Source organism: Microcaecilia unicolor, chromosome 11 (genome assembly GCF_901765095.1).
Source record: "Microcaecilia unicolor chromosome 11, aMicUni1.1, whole genome shotgun sequence".
In the NCBI taxonomy this organism is placed as follows: domain Eukaryota; kingdom Metazoa; phylum Chordata; class Amphibia; order Gymnophiona; family Siphonopidae; genus Microcaecilia; species Microcaecilia unicolor.
In genome coordinates, this window is record NC_044041.1 from 37,905,862 (window position 1) to 37,924,468 (window position 18,607).

At 49.7% G+C, this 18,607-nt stretch overlaps 1 protein-coding gene across 1 annotated transcript in view; it reads left to right on the forward strand.

Moving 5' to 3' along the window:
- The window catches only part of LRRC43 (leucine rich repeat containing 43), a 95,543-nt gene that overhangs the window by 20,403 nt on the left and 56,533 nt on the right, over positions 1–18,607 (forward strand). Inside the window, 3 exon segments of the mRNA XM_030218335.1 lie at positions 14,998–15,139; positions 15,792–15,813; positions 15,815–15,849. Of these exon segments, the coding sequence (XP_030074195.1) occupies positions 14,998–15,139; positions 15,792–15,813; positions 15,815–15,849 (199 nt within the window).

Genomic DNA, 18,607 nt, shown 5'->3' on the forward strand with positions numbered 1-18,607 from the left:
GGTGGGAGGGTTTGTGAGAATATGCAGCCTGCTGTCTTCGGAGAACACCTGTTACAGGTAAGTAACTACTCTTTCTCCAAAGACAAGCAGGCTGATATTCTCACAAGTGGGGTATCCCTAGCTTCCAGGCTTACACAACACAACAAACAGTGGTCAATTGAGTCTCGCAACGGCGAGGCCAGAATAAAATTGACCTGAAAAGAAGAAACATCTAAATGAATGTAGCCTGGAACAGAACAAAAATGGGCTTAGGAGGGTTGGAGTTGGATTCTAAACCCTAAAGAAGTTCTGCAGCCCCGACTGCCCAAACCGACTGACGAGTCGGCTATTGCTGAAGGCAGTAGTAAGATGTGAATGTGTGGACTGATGACCACGCCGCAGCTTTGCAGATCTCTTCAATAGTGACTGATCTTAGATGAGCCACCGACTCAGCCATGGCTCTAATTTTGTGAGCCGTGACATGGCCCTCTAGAGTCAGTCCAGCTTGGACAAAAATGAAGGAGATGCAATCTGCTAGCCAAGAAGAAATTATGCGGTTTCCGACAGCAACTGGCATTAAAAGAAATAAACAACTGGGCGGACCGTCCGAGGGAGCTCGTCTGCTCCACGCAAAAAGTGCGGAGCTTGCTTTCGCCAGGGCTTGTAAGATGAGGGAGAAAGAATGTTGGCAAGACAACTGACTGGATCAGCTGGTACTCTGATACCAGCGCCAGTAAGAACTTTGTCTGCATGCAGAGAACTACTCTGTTAAGATGAGAAGTAAGGTAAGGCGCTTGAGCTACTAGAGACCGAAGCTCACCGACCTTACGAGTTGAAGGAACAGCCACTAAGGAAAACGACCTTCCAGGTCCAATACTTCAGATGGCAGGAATCCAGTGGCCCGAATTGAGCTGGCAGCAGCTGGATGAAAACGACATTGGGACCCCAAGATACTGGATAAGGAGTGATAGGAACTCTGACCGAAGCATAAGAGCCAACTGTCAAAATTATTGTGGGTGCTAAGCCCAACAGAAATAATCTCCCCTAGACACATACAAGGAATTCTCTCAATATTGGGGGAGAAATAAACCTCTCGTGAAGTGGACAGCTAAAGGCTGACCTTTCACACGTTGATGATAAGCTCTATTGCACGAAGATGAATACTGACAGAGTTGGTCTTGAGACCAGACTCAGACAGGTGTAGAAAGAACTCAAGCAAGGTCTGTATAAGACAAGATGCAGGATCTAGGGCCTTGCTGTCACACCAGACGGCAAACCTCTTCCATGAAAAAGAATAACACCTCTTTGTGAAATCTTTTCTGAAAGCAAGCAAGAGTCGGGAGACACTCTGGAAAACTCAACGAAACCCCACTCTCAACATCCAGACCGTGTGAGCCAGAGATTGGAGGTTGGGATGTAGAAGTGCCCCCTCGTTCTGCGTAATGAGAGCTGGAAAACATTCCAACTCCAGAAGAAGAGGGAATCCTATCTGACGCAGCTAGAAAAGAGCAATCAGAATCATGGCTCCACAATCTTGCTTGAGAAACAGCAAAGTCTTTTCCACCAGATGTATGGGAGGATACGCATACAGAAAACCTGTCTCCCAAAGAAGGAGAAAGGCATCCGATGGTAGCCTGCCGTGAACCTGCAGCCTGGAACAGAACTGAGGGACTTTGCAATTGGACTAAGTAGCAAAAAGATCCACTGAGGGGTCTTTCGAACTATAGGCATGCTCAACTGTAGCATTATCCTGCTCAGCCTGTCGGCCAGACTGCTGTTTACGCCAATTAGATAAGTGGCTTGGAGAAAACATGCCGCGTTGCGGGCCCACCGCTACATCTGCATGGCATCCTGACTCAGAGGGCAAGATCCAGTACTCCTTTGTTATCGAGTACATCACAACCCGATTGTTTGTTGAATTAAAATAATTTGGTTGGATAGCCAGGAGGGATGCAACCTTCGTCAGCAGCTTTTGACTGAGTAAGGCGCCTCAGAATCAAAATAGAGAGAATTAACCACCTCTGAGGGGAATTCCGAAGACTGGCGAACAGTTGGGTTACATCCTCTAGATACCCTAAACTTGATACCACTGGGAAGCTAGGATGCACTGAGCGGATGTCATGTGCAAAAGTGCCATGGGAGTTACATGAACTGTGGAAGCCATGTGTCTAGAAGTCTCAATATGTACTGTGCTGTAATCTGTTGAGACGGGCAATCATCGTGTTAAGGGAACACATGCACTCCCAGTCCATGAAGATACGCTGCAACAACAGCCAGGCACTAGGAAAAAAACATACTCTGGATGCAAAGAGAGTATAAGTATCCTGTAAATCCAGAGAGCATAACCAATCGTTTTCCTGAAGTATGGGAAGAAGGATGCCCAGGGAAAGCATCCTGAACCAAATCTGTTTAGGCCCCTTATGTCTATGATGGGACGCAACCCACAAGGAAAGAGCTGGAATAGAATCTCAACCCTTCTTGCCCTGGTGGAACGGGCTCGACTGCATTGGCGCTGAGAAAAGCAGAGAATTCCTCTGCAAGTACTCACTTTTGATGGAAGCTAAAGGATTAAGCTTCCAATGAACAATGTGGAGGGTTTGATTCCAGATTGAGAATGTATCCTAACCGGACTAGTTGAAAAAACCCACCGGTTGGAGGATAAAAGAAGTCACCTTTGGTGGAGAAAATTTAAACTTCCCCCCCGACAGGCAGATTGGCCGGTACGGACATTTTTTTTTTTTAGTGGCTATACTGAATTGGAGCCAGTCAAAAACCCCTCTGGTTCCTGGGGAATAGCTGCAGGGGCCTGATTAGGTGCACGCCGCTGACTAGAACGAGCATGCTGAGGCATAGCCCGAACCGGCTGTCGAGAAGTAGGAGTATAGGTACGACCCCTTAATCTAAAGAACTTCCAAGATGAGGAAGTGTATGCACAGCATAGCTACAGTTTCCTGCTGAGTCTCCTCCTCCAGGAGAGAGGCACACAGTCATGAGAGTCTGCGCATCACTGTACCTAGAGCAGAAATCTAGGTGTTACATTACAAGTGTCGAAAATGCCCTTGGACAGGAACCTGCGACACACCGTGTGCTACCTGACCACTTGGTGAAAAGGTTTAGCTTACTCCGGTGGGAATGCTCGTAAAGATCTGACAAGACTTGATTTTGGATGCGATCATGCCAGCCTGGTACGCCATTCTCCAAAAGAGGCTAAGGATGTATGCTCTGGCCCCGGGGGCGCCGAAGTAAGTTCTTAGAACTCCTATCTGTTCTGAGTGCAGAAGACTCAGGTGAAGATAGTAGTCCAGGACCTCTAGCAACTGGGCATTGGGATTCACAACCACTGTAATGTCAGATGACCATCATTGAACTGAACTAACTACTCAAACAGAGCAGCTCAGATCCAAACGCGTCCGATATGGATGCTACTACGGGTCGAGAAGTTGCCCCAGAAGGGTGCGAACACCCATACCAGAGGCAGCATCGGTGAAGGAGACCAGGTGAAAAGCTAGATGCCGCAGGAGGCGGTAGCACCCATGGCATCCAATGGTACCCATGGTCCCGAAGCCAAGGACAAAGTCTGGAAATGCAAGGGAATCGAAACCCGACTGCTAGACCATGGCACCGACGGTACCGATGATACACATGGTACCGATGGCCCCCGGTACCAATGGTACCCATGGTACTTGGTACCGATGGTAGCCATGACATGTGGTACCAATGGTACCCATGATATCCGGCACCAACAGCACCGACGGTACCGATGGTACACATGGCACCGACGGTGCTCATGACACCTGGTACCAATGGCACCCATGGCACTGATGGTACCTGGTCATGATATCTGGTATCGATGGTACTCATGTGCCGACGGCATCCATGATACCTGATACCCATGTATCCACGGTACCGACGATACCTGATACTATGGTACCGATGGCACTCATGATACTCGGTACCGATGGGCGATGATACCTGGTACCGATAGTCGATGGTGCCCATGATACCTGGTGCCGATGGTGCCCATGATACCCGGTACCGACAGCACCCATGGCACCGATGACACTCGGCATCGACGGCACCCATGGTACCGATGATACCCAGTGCTGACGGGACCCATGGTACCGATGATACCCGGTACCGACGGGACCCATGACACCGACCATGGTACCAATGTTCCTGGTATCGATACTCCTCGGTACCGACGCACCGATGATATTCGGTACCGACAGTACCCATGGCACCGATGATACTCGGTACCGACGGCACCCATGGCACCGATGATACCCGGTACCGACAGCACCCATGGCACCGATGACACTCGGCATCGACGGCACCCATGGTACCGATGATACCCGGTGCCGACGGGAACCATGGTACCGATGATACCCGGTACCGACGGTACCCATGACACCCGGCACCGATGGTATCCACGGCACCAATGATACCTGGTACCGATGTACCGGTGCATCGACGTCCAATGCCAGGATACCTCCATAACAGAGGGAGCAACGCTCTCGGCACCGACTGATGTCTGAAGCCCGGATACCTCCATAACCGAGGGAGCAAAGCTCTGGGCATCTCCTTTGGGCATCCCTGGCAGAGTAGAATACGTCTCGTCTTTGAGACACTACTTGCGCTTCACAGGGAGATGATCCGGCCCAAGACACATCCGCCGATGCGCCCGAATGACCTGCCAAGCAGGAGGCGCCGAGGCAGGTGGAGACCTATTCGATGCATAACTATACCCAGCGTGCATCGGTCTCTGTCGGACTCCAGAATGATCTCCTTTGGGCATCCCTGGCAGAGTAGAATACGTCTCGTCTTTGAGACACTACTTGCGCTTCACAGGGAGATGATCCGGCCCAAGACACATCCTCCGATGCGCCCGAATGACCTGCATAGCAGGAGGCGCCGAGGCGGGTGGAGACTCACTTCAAAGGTTACACCACTGATATTGTGTCACCAGGTTGCCCATTCAGTGGCTGACCAGGGATGCACCTGCTTAGGTTCCTGGTTTTTCCTGTGACATACACCTTCACCACTTGTGGGGCTTAAAGACAGTGGTGTGCTGGAGCAGGCTCTCACAGCTCTGGAGAGCCATTTGTAAAGTTTTAATAAATGGATCCTAAAAATGTGGGCTTGTTTAGTTTGCTGGCGAGAGAGAGCCCACAGATAACAATATGCCAGCACTTTTATAAGAAAAAAGAAAAAGAGAAGCTTATATGCTTTGTTTTCCTTTCAGGCACAGCCCCTTGTGACTCTGGCAACTACTTAACTTTTCCTTGCCCCAGGTACAAAAAAGTACCTGTATATATAAGCCACAATGAGCCTGCCATGAAAGGATCAAATGAAAAAATAAAGAACACCCAAAAAGGGTAAAATAAAAAAAGAGATTTTACTCCGAGGACCTGAAGAAAACACGAAGCACTAACGAACTCCGTGTCTCCTCAGACGCGGAAAAAGAAAAACTGAGGGGCGTGTCCGCACGGCGAGCGGGAAGAGGTGTGCGCACATGCGCAGTGCGATCGCTCGCGCGACGGAACGCCGTAGAAGAGATTTTTAGATTTTGCTTTAAAATCCTCCGGGGCCGACGTGGCGTCACCCACTTGTGAGAATATCAGCCTGCTTGTCTTTGGAGAATGCTAGTCTACGGAGGCAGAGGCTGAGGGGCGGGGCACAGGCCAGGAGGGCATTAATAACCCTAAGGCTGAACAGATCAGGGAGGTCCTGATACAGAGGTTTCAAGTAGAAAGAGTGAGCAGGATGCCCATATACAGAGGTTTCCAAGCAAGCGGGAATCTGAGTGCGGAGGATTCCCAGAATTGTGCAGTTATCAGCAGGAGAAGTCAAGAAGGTAGAAGAGTCCTTGAACTTCAGAGTTAAGAAGTGACTGTATACTGAAGTGTGGAACCTGTCAGGGGCAAGGTTCAAGGACTGTGCTTGACAGCCTTTACTAAAAGTGAGAAAAGCCTATGAGGAAACAGGCACGTTTATCTTTCCTGCAGTACAGAATAAAGCCTTTCCTTTTAACCATTGCACTGCCCTCCATGTGTTTTATGAGGACTCCATGCCTTGCCAGGGCACACATTATCACAGGGCCCCTTTACTAAGCTGTGTCAGAAAATAGGCTTAGGGCACTTTAATGTGGGACTTTCCCCGTGCACTAGGCATTTTTCAGGGTTTTTTTTCAGGTTGTGCACAAATGTGGAGCACAAGTTATCTGAAAAATGTTGATGCGGAAGCACATACAACCTCCTATTTAGGAGGCACTGAGTGCACCGTGTTAACTCTGCATTAACCAGTTAGCACATGCTAATGTGATCACACTAGCTGGTTATTGCTTCCATGCCCATTCTCCACCCATGACATGCTTCCAGAAAAAAATACTTAAAAAAAGATAGATTCGGTGATTGGGGATAACCACTTAGATTACGATACAAGGGGGAATAACTGTTAACAAGTCGATGACGGTATGTTATACTCAGTATTTGTGCAGGACAGACGGCATACCTAACTGTCCAAGTATAACATATGGTATATCATTCAGATGTCGTCAATAAAAGTGTTGACATAAGAAGGGGAGGGAGAGTTCAAAGTACTAAGAAGGTAAAATTATGTATAATCATACCTGATAATTTTCTTTCCATTAATCATAGCTGATCAATCCATAGACTGGTGGGTTGTGTCCATCTACCAGCAGGTGGAGATAGAGAGCAAACTTTTGCCTCCCTATATGTGGTCATGTGCTGCCGGAAACTCCTCAGTATGTCGATATCAAAGCTCCATCCGCAGGACTCAGCACTTAGAGAATTACACCCACGAAGGGACACTCTGCCCAGCTCACCACCGCCGAAACGGGGGAGGGGAATTAACCCAGCTCATCCCCACACAAGTGGGGGAGGGGAATCCGTCCAGCTCATCCCCGCGGAGCGGGGGAGGGACACCACACCCGCCGATGCGGGGGGATCTGGCTTATCCTGCAACCGCAACCGCGGGAGGAGCTGACTGACCCTAACACCGCCGAAGCGGGAGGGGTACAAAACTGCCCTACAGCCGCACGAAGCGGGAGGGAGTGCCGGCAGAATTTTAAGTCTCAATCCAGCCCCGTATAACGGAGGGGAGAGGAATGCAGCAGCTCACTGTAACACAAACTCGTCTTAACTCTTGAAGAATCCAAGTGAAAAAACTTGAACACGAAGTCTTTCTGAAGTAACTGAAGACTAAACTTGAACCTGAAATGCAACCAGAATAAAAACAGTACAGATATCTGGGAGGGGCTATGGATTGATCAGCTATGATTAATGGAAAGAAAATTATCAGGTATGATTATACATAATTTTACCTTCCATATCATCAAGCTGATCAATCCATAGACTGGTGGGATGTACCGAAGCAGTACTCACCCAGGGCGGGACATTGAAATCCCTGACCTCAACACTGAAGCTCCAAACCGGGCCTCCGCCCGTGCCGCCACAGTCAAGCGGTAATGCTTGGAGAATGTATGGGCCGATGCCCAAGTTGCCGCCTTGCATATCTCTTCCAAGGAGACGGACCCGGCCTCTGCCATCGAGGCCGCCTGAGATCTAGTGGAGTGAGCCTTCAGCTGGATAGGCGGCACCTACCCTGCGGCCACATAAGCCGCTGCAATGGCTTCCTTGACCCATCTTGCCACTGTAGGCTTAGCAGCCTGCAGACCCTTACGAGGACCTGCAAACAGGACAAACAGATGATCCGATTTCCGGAAATCATTGGCCACTTCCAAGTATCTGATGATGACTCGTCTCACATCCAGATATTTAAAAGCAGAGTACTCCTCTGGGTAGTTCTCCCTACGAAAGGAAGGGAGACAGAGCTGCTGATTCACATGGAAGCGAGAACCAATCTTGGGCAGGAAGGAAGGCACTGTGCGAATAGTCACTCCTGCCTCAGTGAACTGCAGAAAAGGCTCTCGACATGAGAGCGCCTGGAGCTCGGAAACTCTTCTGGCTGAAGTGATAGCCACCAAAAAGACTGCTTTCAACGTCAGGTCTTTCAGAGATGCCCTCGACAAGGGTTCCAAAGGCGGCTTCTGCAATGCTCTTAGCACCAGGTTGAGATTCCACGCAGGCACCACTGAGTGCAGAGGAGGGCGCAGGTGATTAACTCCCTTGAGAAAGTGCACCACATCTGGCTGCGAAGCCAGGGAAACACCCTTCAGGCGGCCCCTGAAGCAAGCCAGAGCCGCTACCTGGACTTTAAGGGAACTGAGCGACAGGCCTTTCTCCAGACCTTCTTGCAGGAACGCCAACACTGAAGAAATTGGAGCAGTGAAGGGAGAAAGTGAGCCTGCTTCACACCATGCTGCAAAGATACGCCAAACCCTGGCGTAAGCAGTAGAAGTAGAGCGCTTCCTCGCTCTCAGCATAGTGGCGATGACCTTGTCTGAGAAGCCCTTCTTCTTCAGACGCTGCCGCTCAATAGCCAGGCCGTAAGACCAAAGGGAGAGGGATCCTCCATCACCACGGGACCCTGATGTAACAGGCCCTGCTCCACTGACAGCCGCAGAGGATCGTCGACTGAGAGCCTGAACAAGTCCGCATACCAGGGACGTCTGGGCCAATCCGGACCCACCAGGATTACCCTGCCGGGATGCTTTGCCACCCGGTCTAGCACCCTGCCCAACATGGGCCAGGGCGGGAACACATAGAGGAGCTCTTGTGTCGGCCACTGTTGGAGAAGAGCATCTACTCCCAGGGATTGAGGGTCCCGTCCTCTGCTGAAAAAGCGCGGCACTTGACAATTGGCCGATGACGCCATCAGATCTAGGCTCGGCTGGCCCCAGCGCTTCGTGATGTCCAAGAACGCCTGAGCAGATAGTTGCCACTCTCCGGGCTCCAAGGTATGGCGACTGAGAAAGTCCGCCTTGACATTCATGACTCCGGCAATGTGGGCCGCTGAAAGCTGCTCCAGGTTCGCTTCCGCCCACTGGCAAAGACTCATAGCCTCTTTGGCTAGAGGGGCGCTCTTGGTACCTCCCTGGCGGTTGATATAGGCCACAGCCGTGGCATTGTCCGACAGGACCCGTACAGGCTTCAACACCAGTACCGGGATGAACTCCAATAACACCAACCGAATGGCTCTGAGTTCCAGGAGGTTGATAGACCACTTGCCTCTGCAGGAGACTAGAGCCCCTGCGCTGTCCTTCCCAAGCAGTGGGCTCCCCAGCCCATCAAAGAGGTGTCTGTCGTGACGACAATCCACTCCGGGGTCACCAGAGGCAATCCTGCAGACAACTTGTCTGTCTGCGTCCACCAGCTCAGCGCCTTGCGCACTGCTGGGTCCACGGGAAGGCGCACAGCATAATCCTCCGACATCGGAGTCCAGCGCAGCAGCAGAGATAGCTGTAGTGGTCTCATATGAGCCCTGGCCCAGGGCACTACTTCCATCGTGGCCGTCATAGAGCCCAACAGCTGCACGTAGTCCCAAGCCCGAATAGGAGAGGCTACTAGGAACTAGTCCACCTGAGCCTGAAGCTTGACAATCCGATTGTCTGGCAGGAACACTCTGCCCACTTGGGTGTCGAATCGAACTTCCAGATACACCAGGGACTGAGTCGGGCGCAGCTGGCTCTTCTTCCAGTTGATGATCCATCCCAGGGAGCTCAAAAGAGCAATTACCCGGTCCATAGCTTTGCCGCACTCTGCATAAGAGGGGGCTCGGATCAACCAGTTGTCCAGATAAGGATGGACTTGTACTCCTTCCTTTAGCAGGAAGGCCGCTATGACCCCCATTACTTTGGAAAAGGTCCGCGGAGCAGTAGCCAACCCGAAAGGGAGGGCTCTGAACTGGAAGTGTCGTCTCAGGACTGTAAAACGCAGAAAGCGTTGGAGAGGAGGCCAGATGGGAATATGCAGGTACGCTTCCTTGATGTCCAAGGAAGCCAAGAACTCTCCTGCCTTCACTGCCGCTATAACAGAGCGGAGAGTCTCCATGCGAAAGTGCCTCACTTTCCAGGCCCGATTGACCCCCTTTGAGGTCGAGGATAGGCCGGACAGAACCTCCTTTCTTTGGAACCACAAAGTAAATGGAGTAACGTCCCTTGCCAATCTGATTTTTTGGCACCGGAACGACCGCACCCCGGCGGATCAGGTTGTCCAAGGTCTGCTGCACTACCACAGCTTGACCGGAGACTTGCAGGGAGAGAGTACAAACCCGTCTCTTAAGGGTTGGCAGAACTCTAGCTTGTAGCCGTCTCTGATGACTTCCAGCACCCACGCGTCTGAAGTTATAGTGGTCCACTCGCCCAGAAACGAGGACAGCCGTCCTCCAATCTGCACTGGGGCGTGGACCAAGGCCCCGTCATTGGGTACGAGACCCTGGGGGAGGACCGGAGGGAGCACCTCCGGGACGGCGGTCTCTGCGAAAGGAATGCTGCTTGGGGGAGAAATTCCTCTTAAAGGAAGAGGGGGCAGAGGAACCCGACCTGCCCGGGCGGTACCGACGGGTTTCCTGAAACCGTCCTCTGGAGGTACCGGGACGAGTACTAGCCCGAGCCCTGACCTCTGGTAACTTCTTGCCCTTAGACGTGCCGAGATCGGTCACGATTTTGTCCAGCTCGACCCCAAAGAGCAGCTTGCCTTTAAAAGGCAATCTAGCCAGGCGGGATTTAGAGGCGTGGTCAGCAGACCAATGTTTCAGCCAAAGCCACCGCCGCGCAGAGACTGTCTGAGCCATTCCTTAGCTGAGGCTCTCCAGACATCATACAGCAAGCCGGCAAAAAAGGCTAAGCCCGATTCCAGGGCCGGCCAATCAGCCCTCAAGGAATGATCCGAGGGGGAAGCCCGCTGCACCATAGTCCGGCACGCCCTGGCCACATAGGAGCCGCAAACTGAGGCCTGCAAACTTAAAGCAGCTGCCTCAAAGGACGACCTTAAGGCCGCCTCCAATCTTCTGTCTTGGGCGTCCTTTAGGGCCGTGCCACCTTCCACCGGCAACGCCGTTTTCTTAGTCACCGCAGTGATTAAAGAATCCACGGTAGGCCACAGATAGGCCTCACGTTCACTCACAGCCAAAGGATAGAGGCGGGACATAGCCCTAGCCACTTTAAGGCTCGTTTCCGGGACATCCCATTGAGCCGCAATTAAGGTGTGCATGGCATCATGCACGTGGAAGGTTCTAGGCGGGCGCTTCGTCCCCAGCATAATGGCAGAGCCAACAGGGGCTGAGGGAGAGACGTCCTCCGGAGAGGAAATCTTCAAAGTGTCCATGGCCTGTAACAACAGGTTGGGCAAATCCTCTGGGCTAAAAAGCCGCGCTGCAGAGGGGTCATCCGCTCCAGCCGAGCGGGGATCTATCTCCTCCAAGGAATCCGCAAAGGATCGTTGGGAGACCTCAGACACGCTGCCCTCATCTACATCGGAGGAGACAAAAGTCCTCCAAGGCCTGGAAATCAACCCGAGGGCGTTTACCTCTGGGAACCTCAACCTCTTTATCAGAAGAGGGAGCAGGGGCAGCGTTTTGCATGAGGAAAGCCTGATGCAGCAGCAAAACAAACTCGGGGGAGAAACCCCCCAGACTGTGCACTTCCGCAGCCTGGGCAACAGCCCTAGACGCACTCTCAACCGGCGCTCGCAATAGCGGGGGAGAGACATGCTGCGCATCCAAAATGGCGTCCGGCGCGAAACTCCGTGAAGGAGCCGCGCGGGAAGAACGGCGCTTAACTTTAGCCGCTTTTGTGCCGTCGCCCAAATTAAGGGCGTTCATGGCATTAATGTCTCCAACCTCAAGGGCGGCCCCGAAGAAGCCGTCCGAGCCGCGTGGCCGGCCAAGATGGCGGAGGCGAGGAGCGGGGGATGGGCGTTTATGGCGGGAAAAAACCGCCACGCCGGAGGAACGACCGGGACTTCATCGGTCACTAAACTATCACCCATCAAGGGCGAGTCAGGTTGTAAAACCCCCGCATCCCCTCTAGAAGCGCTCCAGCGATCCGGGGAGCGACCCTTTGCGCCCTCGCCCTCCGACGCCATTGCCACGAGGAGAAGAATCGGGGAACCCCCTGCCCGCTATAAAAAGGTAAAATTACCTGCTTGCCGCTCCGAGCTGTAACGAACTGGTGTCCCAGTGAGTAGCTGCAATGAACGTTTAAAGAAACGTCGAATTAAACGCCTTTAAAGACGTTTAAAAATATATATTTTTTTTTTTTTTTTTTTTTTTTTAAACGGAGCCAGCGGGAGGGGGGAGAAAAGGAGGGACCTGGCACCACCAGGTTTGCACTTGCTCAAAAGAGCCCTCAACCCCAGGCCTCAACAAAACCTAAGGATTAGGCTTGGAGGCCTAGCCAGAGCTGCTGCTGTGTGTGACCACCACCTGCTGAGATAGAGAACATACTGAGGAGTTTCCGGCAGCACATGACCACATATAGGGAGGCAAAAGTTTGCTCTCTATCTCCACCTGCTGGTAGATGGACACAACCCACCAGTCTATGGATTGATCAGCTTGATGATATGGAATGCGGTTATTACTCTGACCTGGTGGAGGCAGGCTTGTTTGTAACCCCACATATTGAGTCCATTGATTACTCAGCTGTATTAATAATATAGGGTTGGGGGGGTGGGGTAGGAGGGGGAAGTCGAGGGAGGGGGGGAATAAAAAATTAAAAGTTTGTTTCGAATTGTATTGGCTTATATAGCATAACTTGCTGGTGACTTAGTTCAGTGGAATGTACTGTGTGATTAATATGCTAAACGCTAATAAAAATTGTTTAAACATAAAAAAGATAGGTTATGCTCGTTAGTGCCCACTGACAGGCATACTACTGGAAAATACCTTTATGCATTTTACAGTAAGCCTTTTATCCTGCATTAAGCACGAGTTATGTAAAAGGGCCCCTTAATTATTGAGAGTTTCAGCACCCTTCCTGCACTGAAAGGTATAAATGAGTCTTCTATCGGTCAGACTCACACTCCAGATCCACAGATTCCAAGGCATGCCCACTGAAATACAGGAGACTGGGATTCCTGTGACTCTGGACCATGCTCAGGCTTCAGCTCATCTCATTCAACAACGTTCCCAGTTCCACATTTTTTCTGCAGTAAAACATATGTTTTTGAATCATTTTGTAAATAAGGAACAAAAAGGAGTATGTAAAACAGTTGGCTGTTACCACGTGTTACCACGCTCCCTGTTCAATCCTTATACTCACCGTAGCACAGTCCTGTAAACTTCCAGTGCTTAATATGACTTTAAAAAAACTCAGGAAAAATGCATGCGAGTTATGCATGCGAGTTCAGTAGTCTTTTAAACATCAAATAATTTTTTATTGGTAAGACAACAGGCAAACATGATGCTGTACATACAAATTGAACAGAGATAGTAGCCGGAAAAATATCACCGATCAGCACTGAGAACAATAAACTTCAACCGGCATATGTCAGTTCACGGCTTCTGAAGGATTTGTTTTCATGAAGTGCCATCTGTCAAATTGCGAGTTCAACAGATAGATACTCAAGTGGAGACTATATGATCATACAGATATTTATTAGCCCCTGATGCAGCCCAGTGGGGCGAAACACGGCCTGTGTCGGGCTTGCTAATTTTATTGACTTGTATCCAATAGGGTTTCTAAACAATCTGCTCATCTGCATTCCGTTTTCGTTAGCTGCTGTCATCTTCGGAAAAAGGCCTTTAATGCATGTCACGGTTTAAAACTTGTTCGTTAAAGGGTTGTAAAAGGGTCGTTAAAGTTTAGTGCATCTGGCCCTCAGAGTTTTGTTCTTTGGAGATGTGTTGATGGGCTTAGGTATCCACCCAGCTAGTTTTTGTTATCAGTAGTTTCCATGGGGGAAGGGGGAGATGAAAGCCAGACCAGTTTATCTGATTCTGGCCCAGATGCATTAAAGACATCGGTAATTCCCGTTCCCTACCAATTCCATAGCGAATCGGTAGGGAACGGGAATGTATCAACGATAGGGAATGCAAATGAGCTACTCGTTGTAGCTCACTTGCATTCTCTATTCCTTCGGTACCTGAGTCGGAGAATCGAGACGTCCCTTTTGATTAGGCTCCTCTTCCTGGTCTCTTCAGCCAATCAAAGCGGGCTTAGCTGGCTGTTGTCAGCGAAATGCGCTCTGATTGGCTGAAGAGACCAGGAAGAGGAGCCTAATCTAAAGGGACGTCCCGATTCTCCGGCAACCAGGAAAATATAAAAGTTTTGCTGTGGAGGGGCGGCGAAGACAAAATAGAAGGGGGGAAAAAACACCAGCGCCGGCAGAGCTAAAAAAAAATGCGAAAAAAAAGACGTCTCTCAGAAGCGCAGGGAGAGTACGTTCTTAAAGGACGCCCCTCACATGCGCTCCCTGCTTTTTTTTTTCTTTTTTACCTTTTTAGGGGGCTGGAACCAGTTTAAAACGCAAGTTGTGGGCTCGTTAGGTTTTGTGCATCTGGGCCTCTGTCCCAATAAGTCTTTGCAGCTGTATTTATTTTATATATACATTTGTATCTGATCCGGCAAAATCAATAACTCTGACAATTATAAACTCATATCATACTACACTGACAATAGGGCACAAATTTAGCTCTTTTTTTTAAATATTGGGCTTGGAATTACCATCTATTTTATTGTTCATTGATCTTTATTCCATCACATGACTCTCTTAAGCAAATCCTTAAATAGAATGTTATAACCGGCATTTGATCTCTTGGGAAGTATTCTTGGAACTGTACAAATTATGTTTACTATTAATTTGCAATGTGACTTTCAGCTATTGTCCCTCTGTGTCTGAGTTTTGTGATACCTCCCCTGGTGGGGGGGTTTATACAAAGGGGTACTGATGTACGAGAAAACCATCAAGAATATAGATAAATAATATTTACAGATAAATCTGACCATCACAAGCTTTTTCAGGTATCCTCAGGCAAAATGTGTGTGACCTTGTGCCACACAGGAACTTTCAGTCAGTACGTGGTTATATATAGCTCTTGTGGACTTTTTAACCCCTTGCTTCAAACTTGAGTAAGTAACACTGAATCTAAATATTGCAGGCTGATGAGATCGTCCTAAGTGATAGCATCAAAGATGAAAGTCCCGTGCAGTACCTTTCAAGACCATCTGAGGGTAGCAGTGAACAAAGAACGTATTCTGTCCCCCTGGACCCTTTGCTGCAACAAACCCGCTTTAACACTGGTACCAAGAAAATTAAGGAAACTGTGCATGACAATGAATTTAAATTACTTGATAGATTGGTTTATATTTTTTAAATTCTTTGTTTCTGAGTAAACTAGCCGTTGAGCCTGTCAAAACGGGCTAGTATGGGGTTTTTCCAAGGCCCTTCCCCCTCCCGAGGTCATCACTACTGGTCGTCGTCCCCTGGAGTCGTCGCCGCCGCCGCCACCCCTCCACCCGGCCCGGGCCCTCTCTTCGCTATTGAACTTACATCGCCGAAAACGCAGCAGGGCAGATCAGCTGAGCTGCCGTCGGCCTTCCTTCTCTGCCTGTGTCCTGCCCTCGTGTGACGTAACGTCAGCGAGGGCGGGACACAGGCCGACGGGATCTCAGCTGATCTGCCTGCTGCGTGTCGGCGATGTAAGTTCAATACCGAAGAAGAGAGTGCTCGGGCCGGGTGGAGGGGGGGGTGGCAGCGGCGACTCCGGGTGGGGGGAGTGGTAGCGGTGACCTCGGGGGGGGGGAGCGGTAGCGATGTCGGCGGTTCCCTCTCTCCCCTTCGCGCAGTTTCCCTCTCTGTCCCGCCCCCGTCATCACGTATTGACGCGGGGGTGGGACAGAGAGGGAAGTCTCTACTGCGCATTTGCGGGTGAGTACGGTCACTCGACATTTATATGTTTGATTTTCTGTACCATTCATGAACATCAGAGACTTTGCCAAGTCCAGCACAAGCTAAGCAGAGAGCTTGAGTGCAGGTCACATGGCAGAGGCGAGTCAGTCCTGGTTCTTAAAGTTTTATATTGACAAATCTCAGAGGATCTAGAATAACAATCAGGAGTGACTCACTAGTTCCTTTCAGCCCCCTTTTGCTCAATCTATGCCTTCATTCCAGTATTACTTTCCACTCCAGTCCTTGTTTTTTCTGGAATGACATCACTTAAAAAACTAGTTCTCAGCCTGGTCCAGACAACAAAATCGTCAACTAGCCAAGATGAATATGCAAGAGAAATATTTGCATTCAGGATGGGTGAGATCAAAGCTGAACTTTGGACCAAAGTGTGAGCGAAGCATAGATTCACTGCTGTAAATTCTTTTTCAGCAAAGGAAAAATTATGTTCTTACCTGATAATTTTCTTTCCTTTAATCATACCAGACCAGTCCAGACTAATGGGTTGTGTCCATCTACCAGCGGAAGAAGACAGAGAAAATAGTTCCAAGTAAACCGCCCCTTAAGGGTATCATGCAGCCTGGAATGTTCAGTATTTCAAATAGCCAAGCAATGGTGCTCTGAAGTCTAAAAGAAAACACAGTTAATACCAAACAGGCAAACCCTTGGAGCTAATATGCAGAACCTCACTGTTCCTGCTTGGCCAAAAGCAACTGCAACCTCTCCTCACAGTAAAGTAAGCAGGAGGGAATGATCCATACTGAGCTTGCCCAAGCACATAGAGATCTACCCCAGAATCCGGGGAAAGAATTTTGTGATCCCAAGTAACAGGAGTCATACAGAGCTGGCACAACAACAAGTGGCAGGAGATTGAATAGAGAAAATGAAGTAGGCAGTGCTGTAGGACATCCCACCGTATTGAAGCGTCGTGGAACAGCCAGAGATACCTAAAGGAAACAACACGCTGACAGACTTTAGCCAGAGAGGGCATCTGGACTGGTCTGGTATGATTAAAGGAAAGAAAATTATCAGATAAGAACATAATTTTTCCTTCCTTGTCATCTATACCAGACCAGTCCAGACTAATGGGATGTAGTAAAGCAGTTTCCCAAAGGGGGAGGGGGAAGAAAAGAAGAATGCAGAAGGTTGAAAAATCAACAAAGCTATACACACAGCAAGTAACTGATCAGCAGAAAAGGATTTGAATATCCGAACCACCAGGCTACCAAAATGGAACAGAGTTAGACACTAGAAAAAGAACTGAAGCCGTAGGACGTAAAACAAACGTCCTGAGCAAAAGAAAAATTACATACCCCTGTCCCAAGAGTAGCAAAAGAAACAGCAAAAGATACTCATGCCAAAGGACCCCCCTTGGAAGGAAAGCAACAGTCGTATCTGAGCAACAAGAAGAACTGTCTCTCCTAGACCAGGATCCACTTCTCCGAACCCTGGCAGGACAAAGACTAACTCCCAAACCTGCTGGTCTGCCTTGAGTCCAAGATAGTCGAATGAAGCTACCCTAACAAGTACTAGGAGTACGCAGCCCCAAACAGTGCACCATACTTCATATAAGAAAGGAAGCAAGGCCCAGGAACCACCCAGACCCATGCCTAGTGAGAGAATCAAACTCCACAGAACAAGAAGAGACTCCAGAGTCGCGAGAACCAACTAACTGGAGCGCTAGTCTCTTCAGTAGTAGAACCATGAAGAAAAGGGCAGCAGCATACCAGGGTACAACCATAGAAAGAGTACTCCTCAAACAGCTCACTCTGGACTTAAGGATGAAAGAACAGAGCCAAGAGAACAAAAGGAGACAAAAAGAAAGAGTCGAGTGCCACACTGTGTAGAAAAGACCCCCAAGGTGCCAAGTAGCCACAAAAGGAGCAGAGACAAATTTGAACTCCAGCAATGGAGAAGCTTCTCACCAGCCACCAAGAGGCTACAGCAAGAAAAGGTAAAACAGGAATGGTAGCAAATAGGAGACAAGACAGCCTTATCTAGCAATCTAAATTATGGTATGCCACAGCTGCCAAGAAGTTACTGTATCCAACCCGCAGAAAAGATCTGGGGTTGACCGACAAGGTGATACAGTGCCCAACAGGCAAAGGTGAAAATACACTTCACAGTCAGAGACTGAACTGTGCTCAAGGGACAGAAATGAAGCTGTACTCATCAGGCAGAGTAGGATCCGTGCTCAATGAGAACAAATGGATTTGCACTCAAAGCACACAAACTGAGCCATGCACCATGGGCAGAGAAAGAGTTGCACACCTCTGGCAAAGATAGAAATGCACTGAACAAGCAGAGAAGAGGCTGAGAATAACAGACAGAGGATGAGCAGTGCTCCACTGAAAGAGCCAGATGTTAGAGGTACTTGCAGAACTGAAGCTGCAGTAGTGATGGAACTGTATATAAAACGCAGCAAGGAGCTGCATTCCACATGCAAACAAGGAGCAGTGCTCCAGACGCCGGCAAGGAGCAGTGCTCCAGATGCAGTGCTCCACATGCCGGCAAGGAGCTATGCTTCCTACGCAGACATGAAGCTGTGTAGCACCTGCAGTCACAAAGCTGTGCTCCACATACCACCCTGGAACTTCACCAAATTTGCAGAGAAGAATTGCGCTCTGCACACAGACAGGGAGCTGCTTTCCATATGCAGAGAAAGCTGCATGCCACACACAGACAAGGAGCTGCATTCCACAGGCAAACACAGAGCGATGTTCTACACGCAGACACTGGACTGTGCCCCACACTGAGACCTGCAGAGAAAGAACTATACCCAGCTGTGACAATGGAGCTGGGTTCAACATGCAGAGATGAAA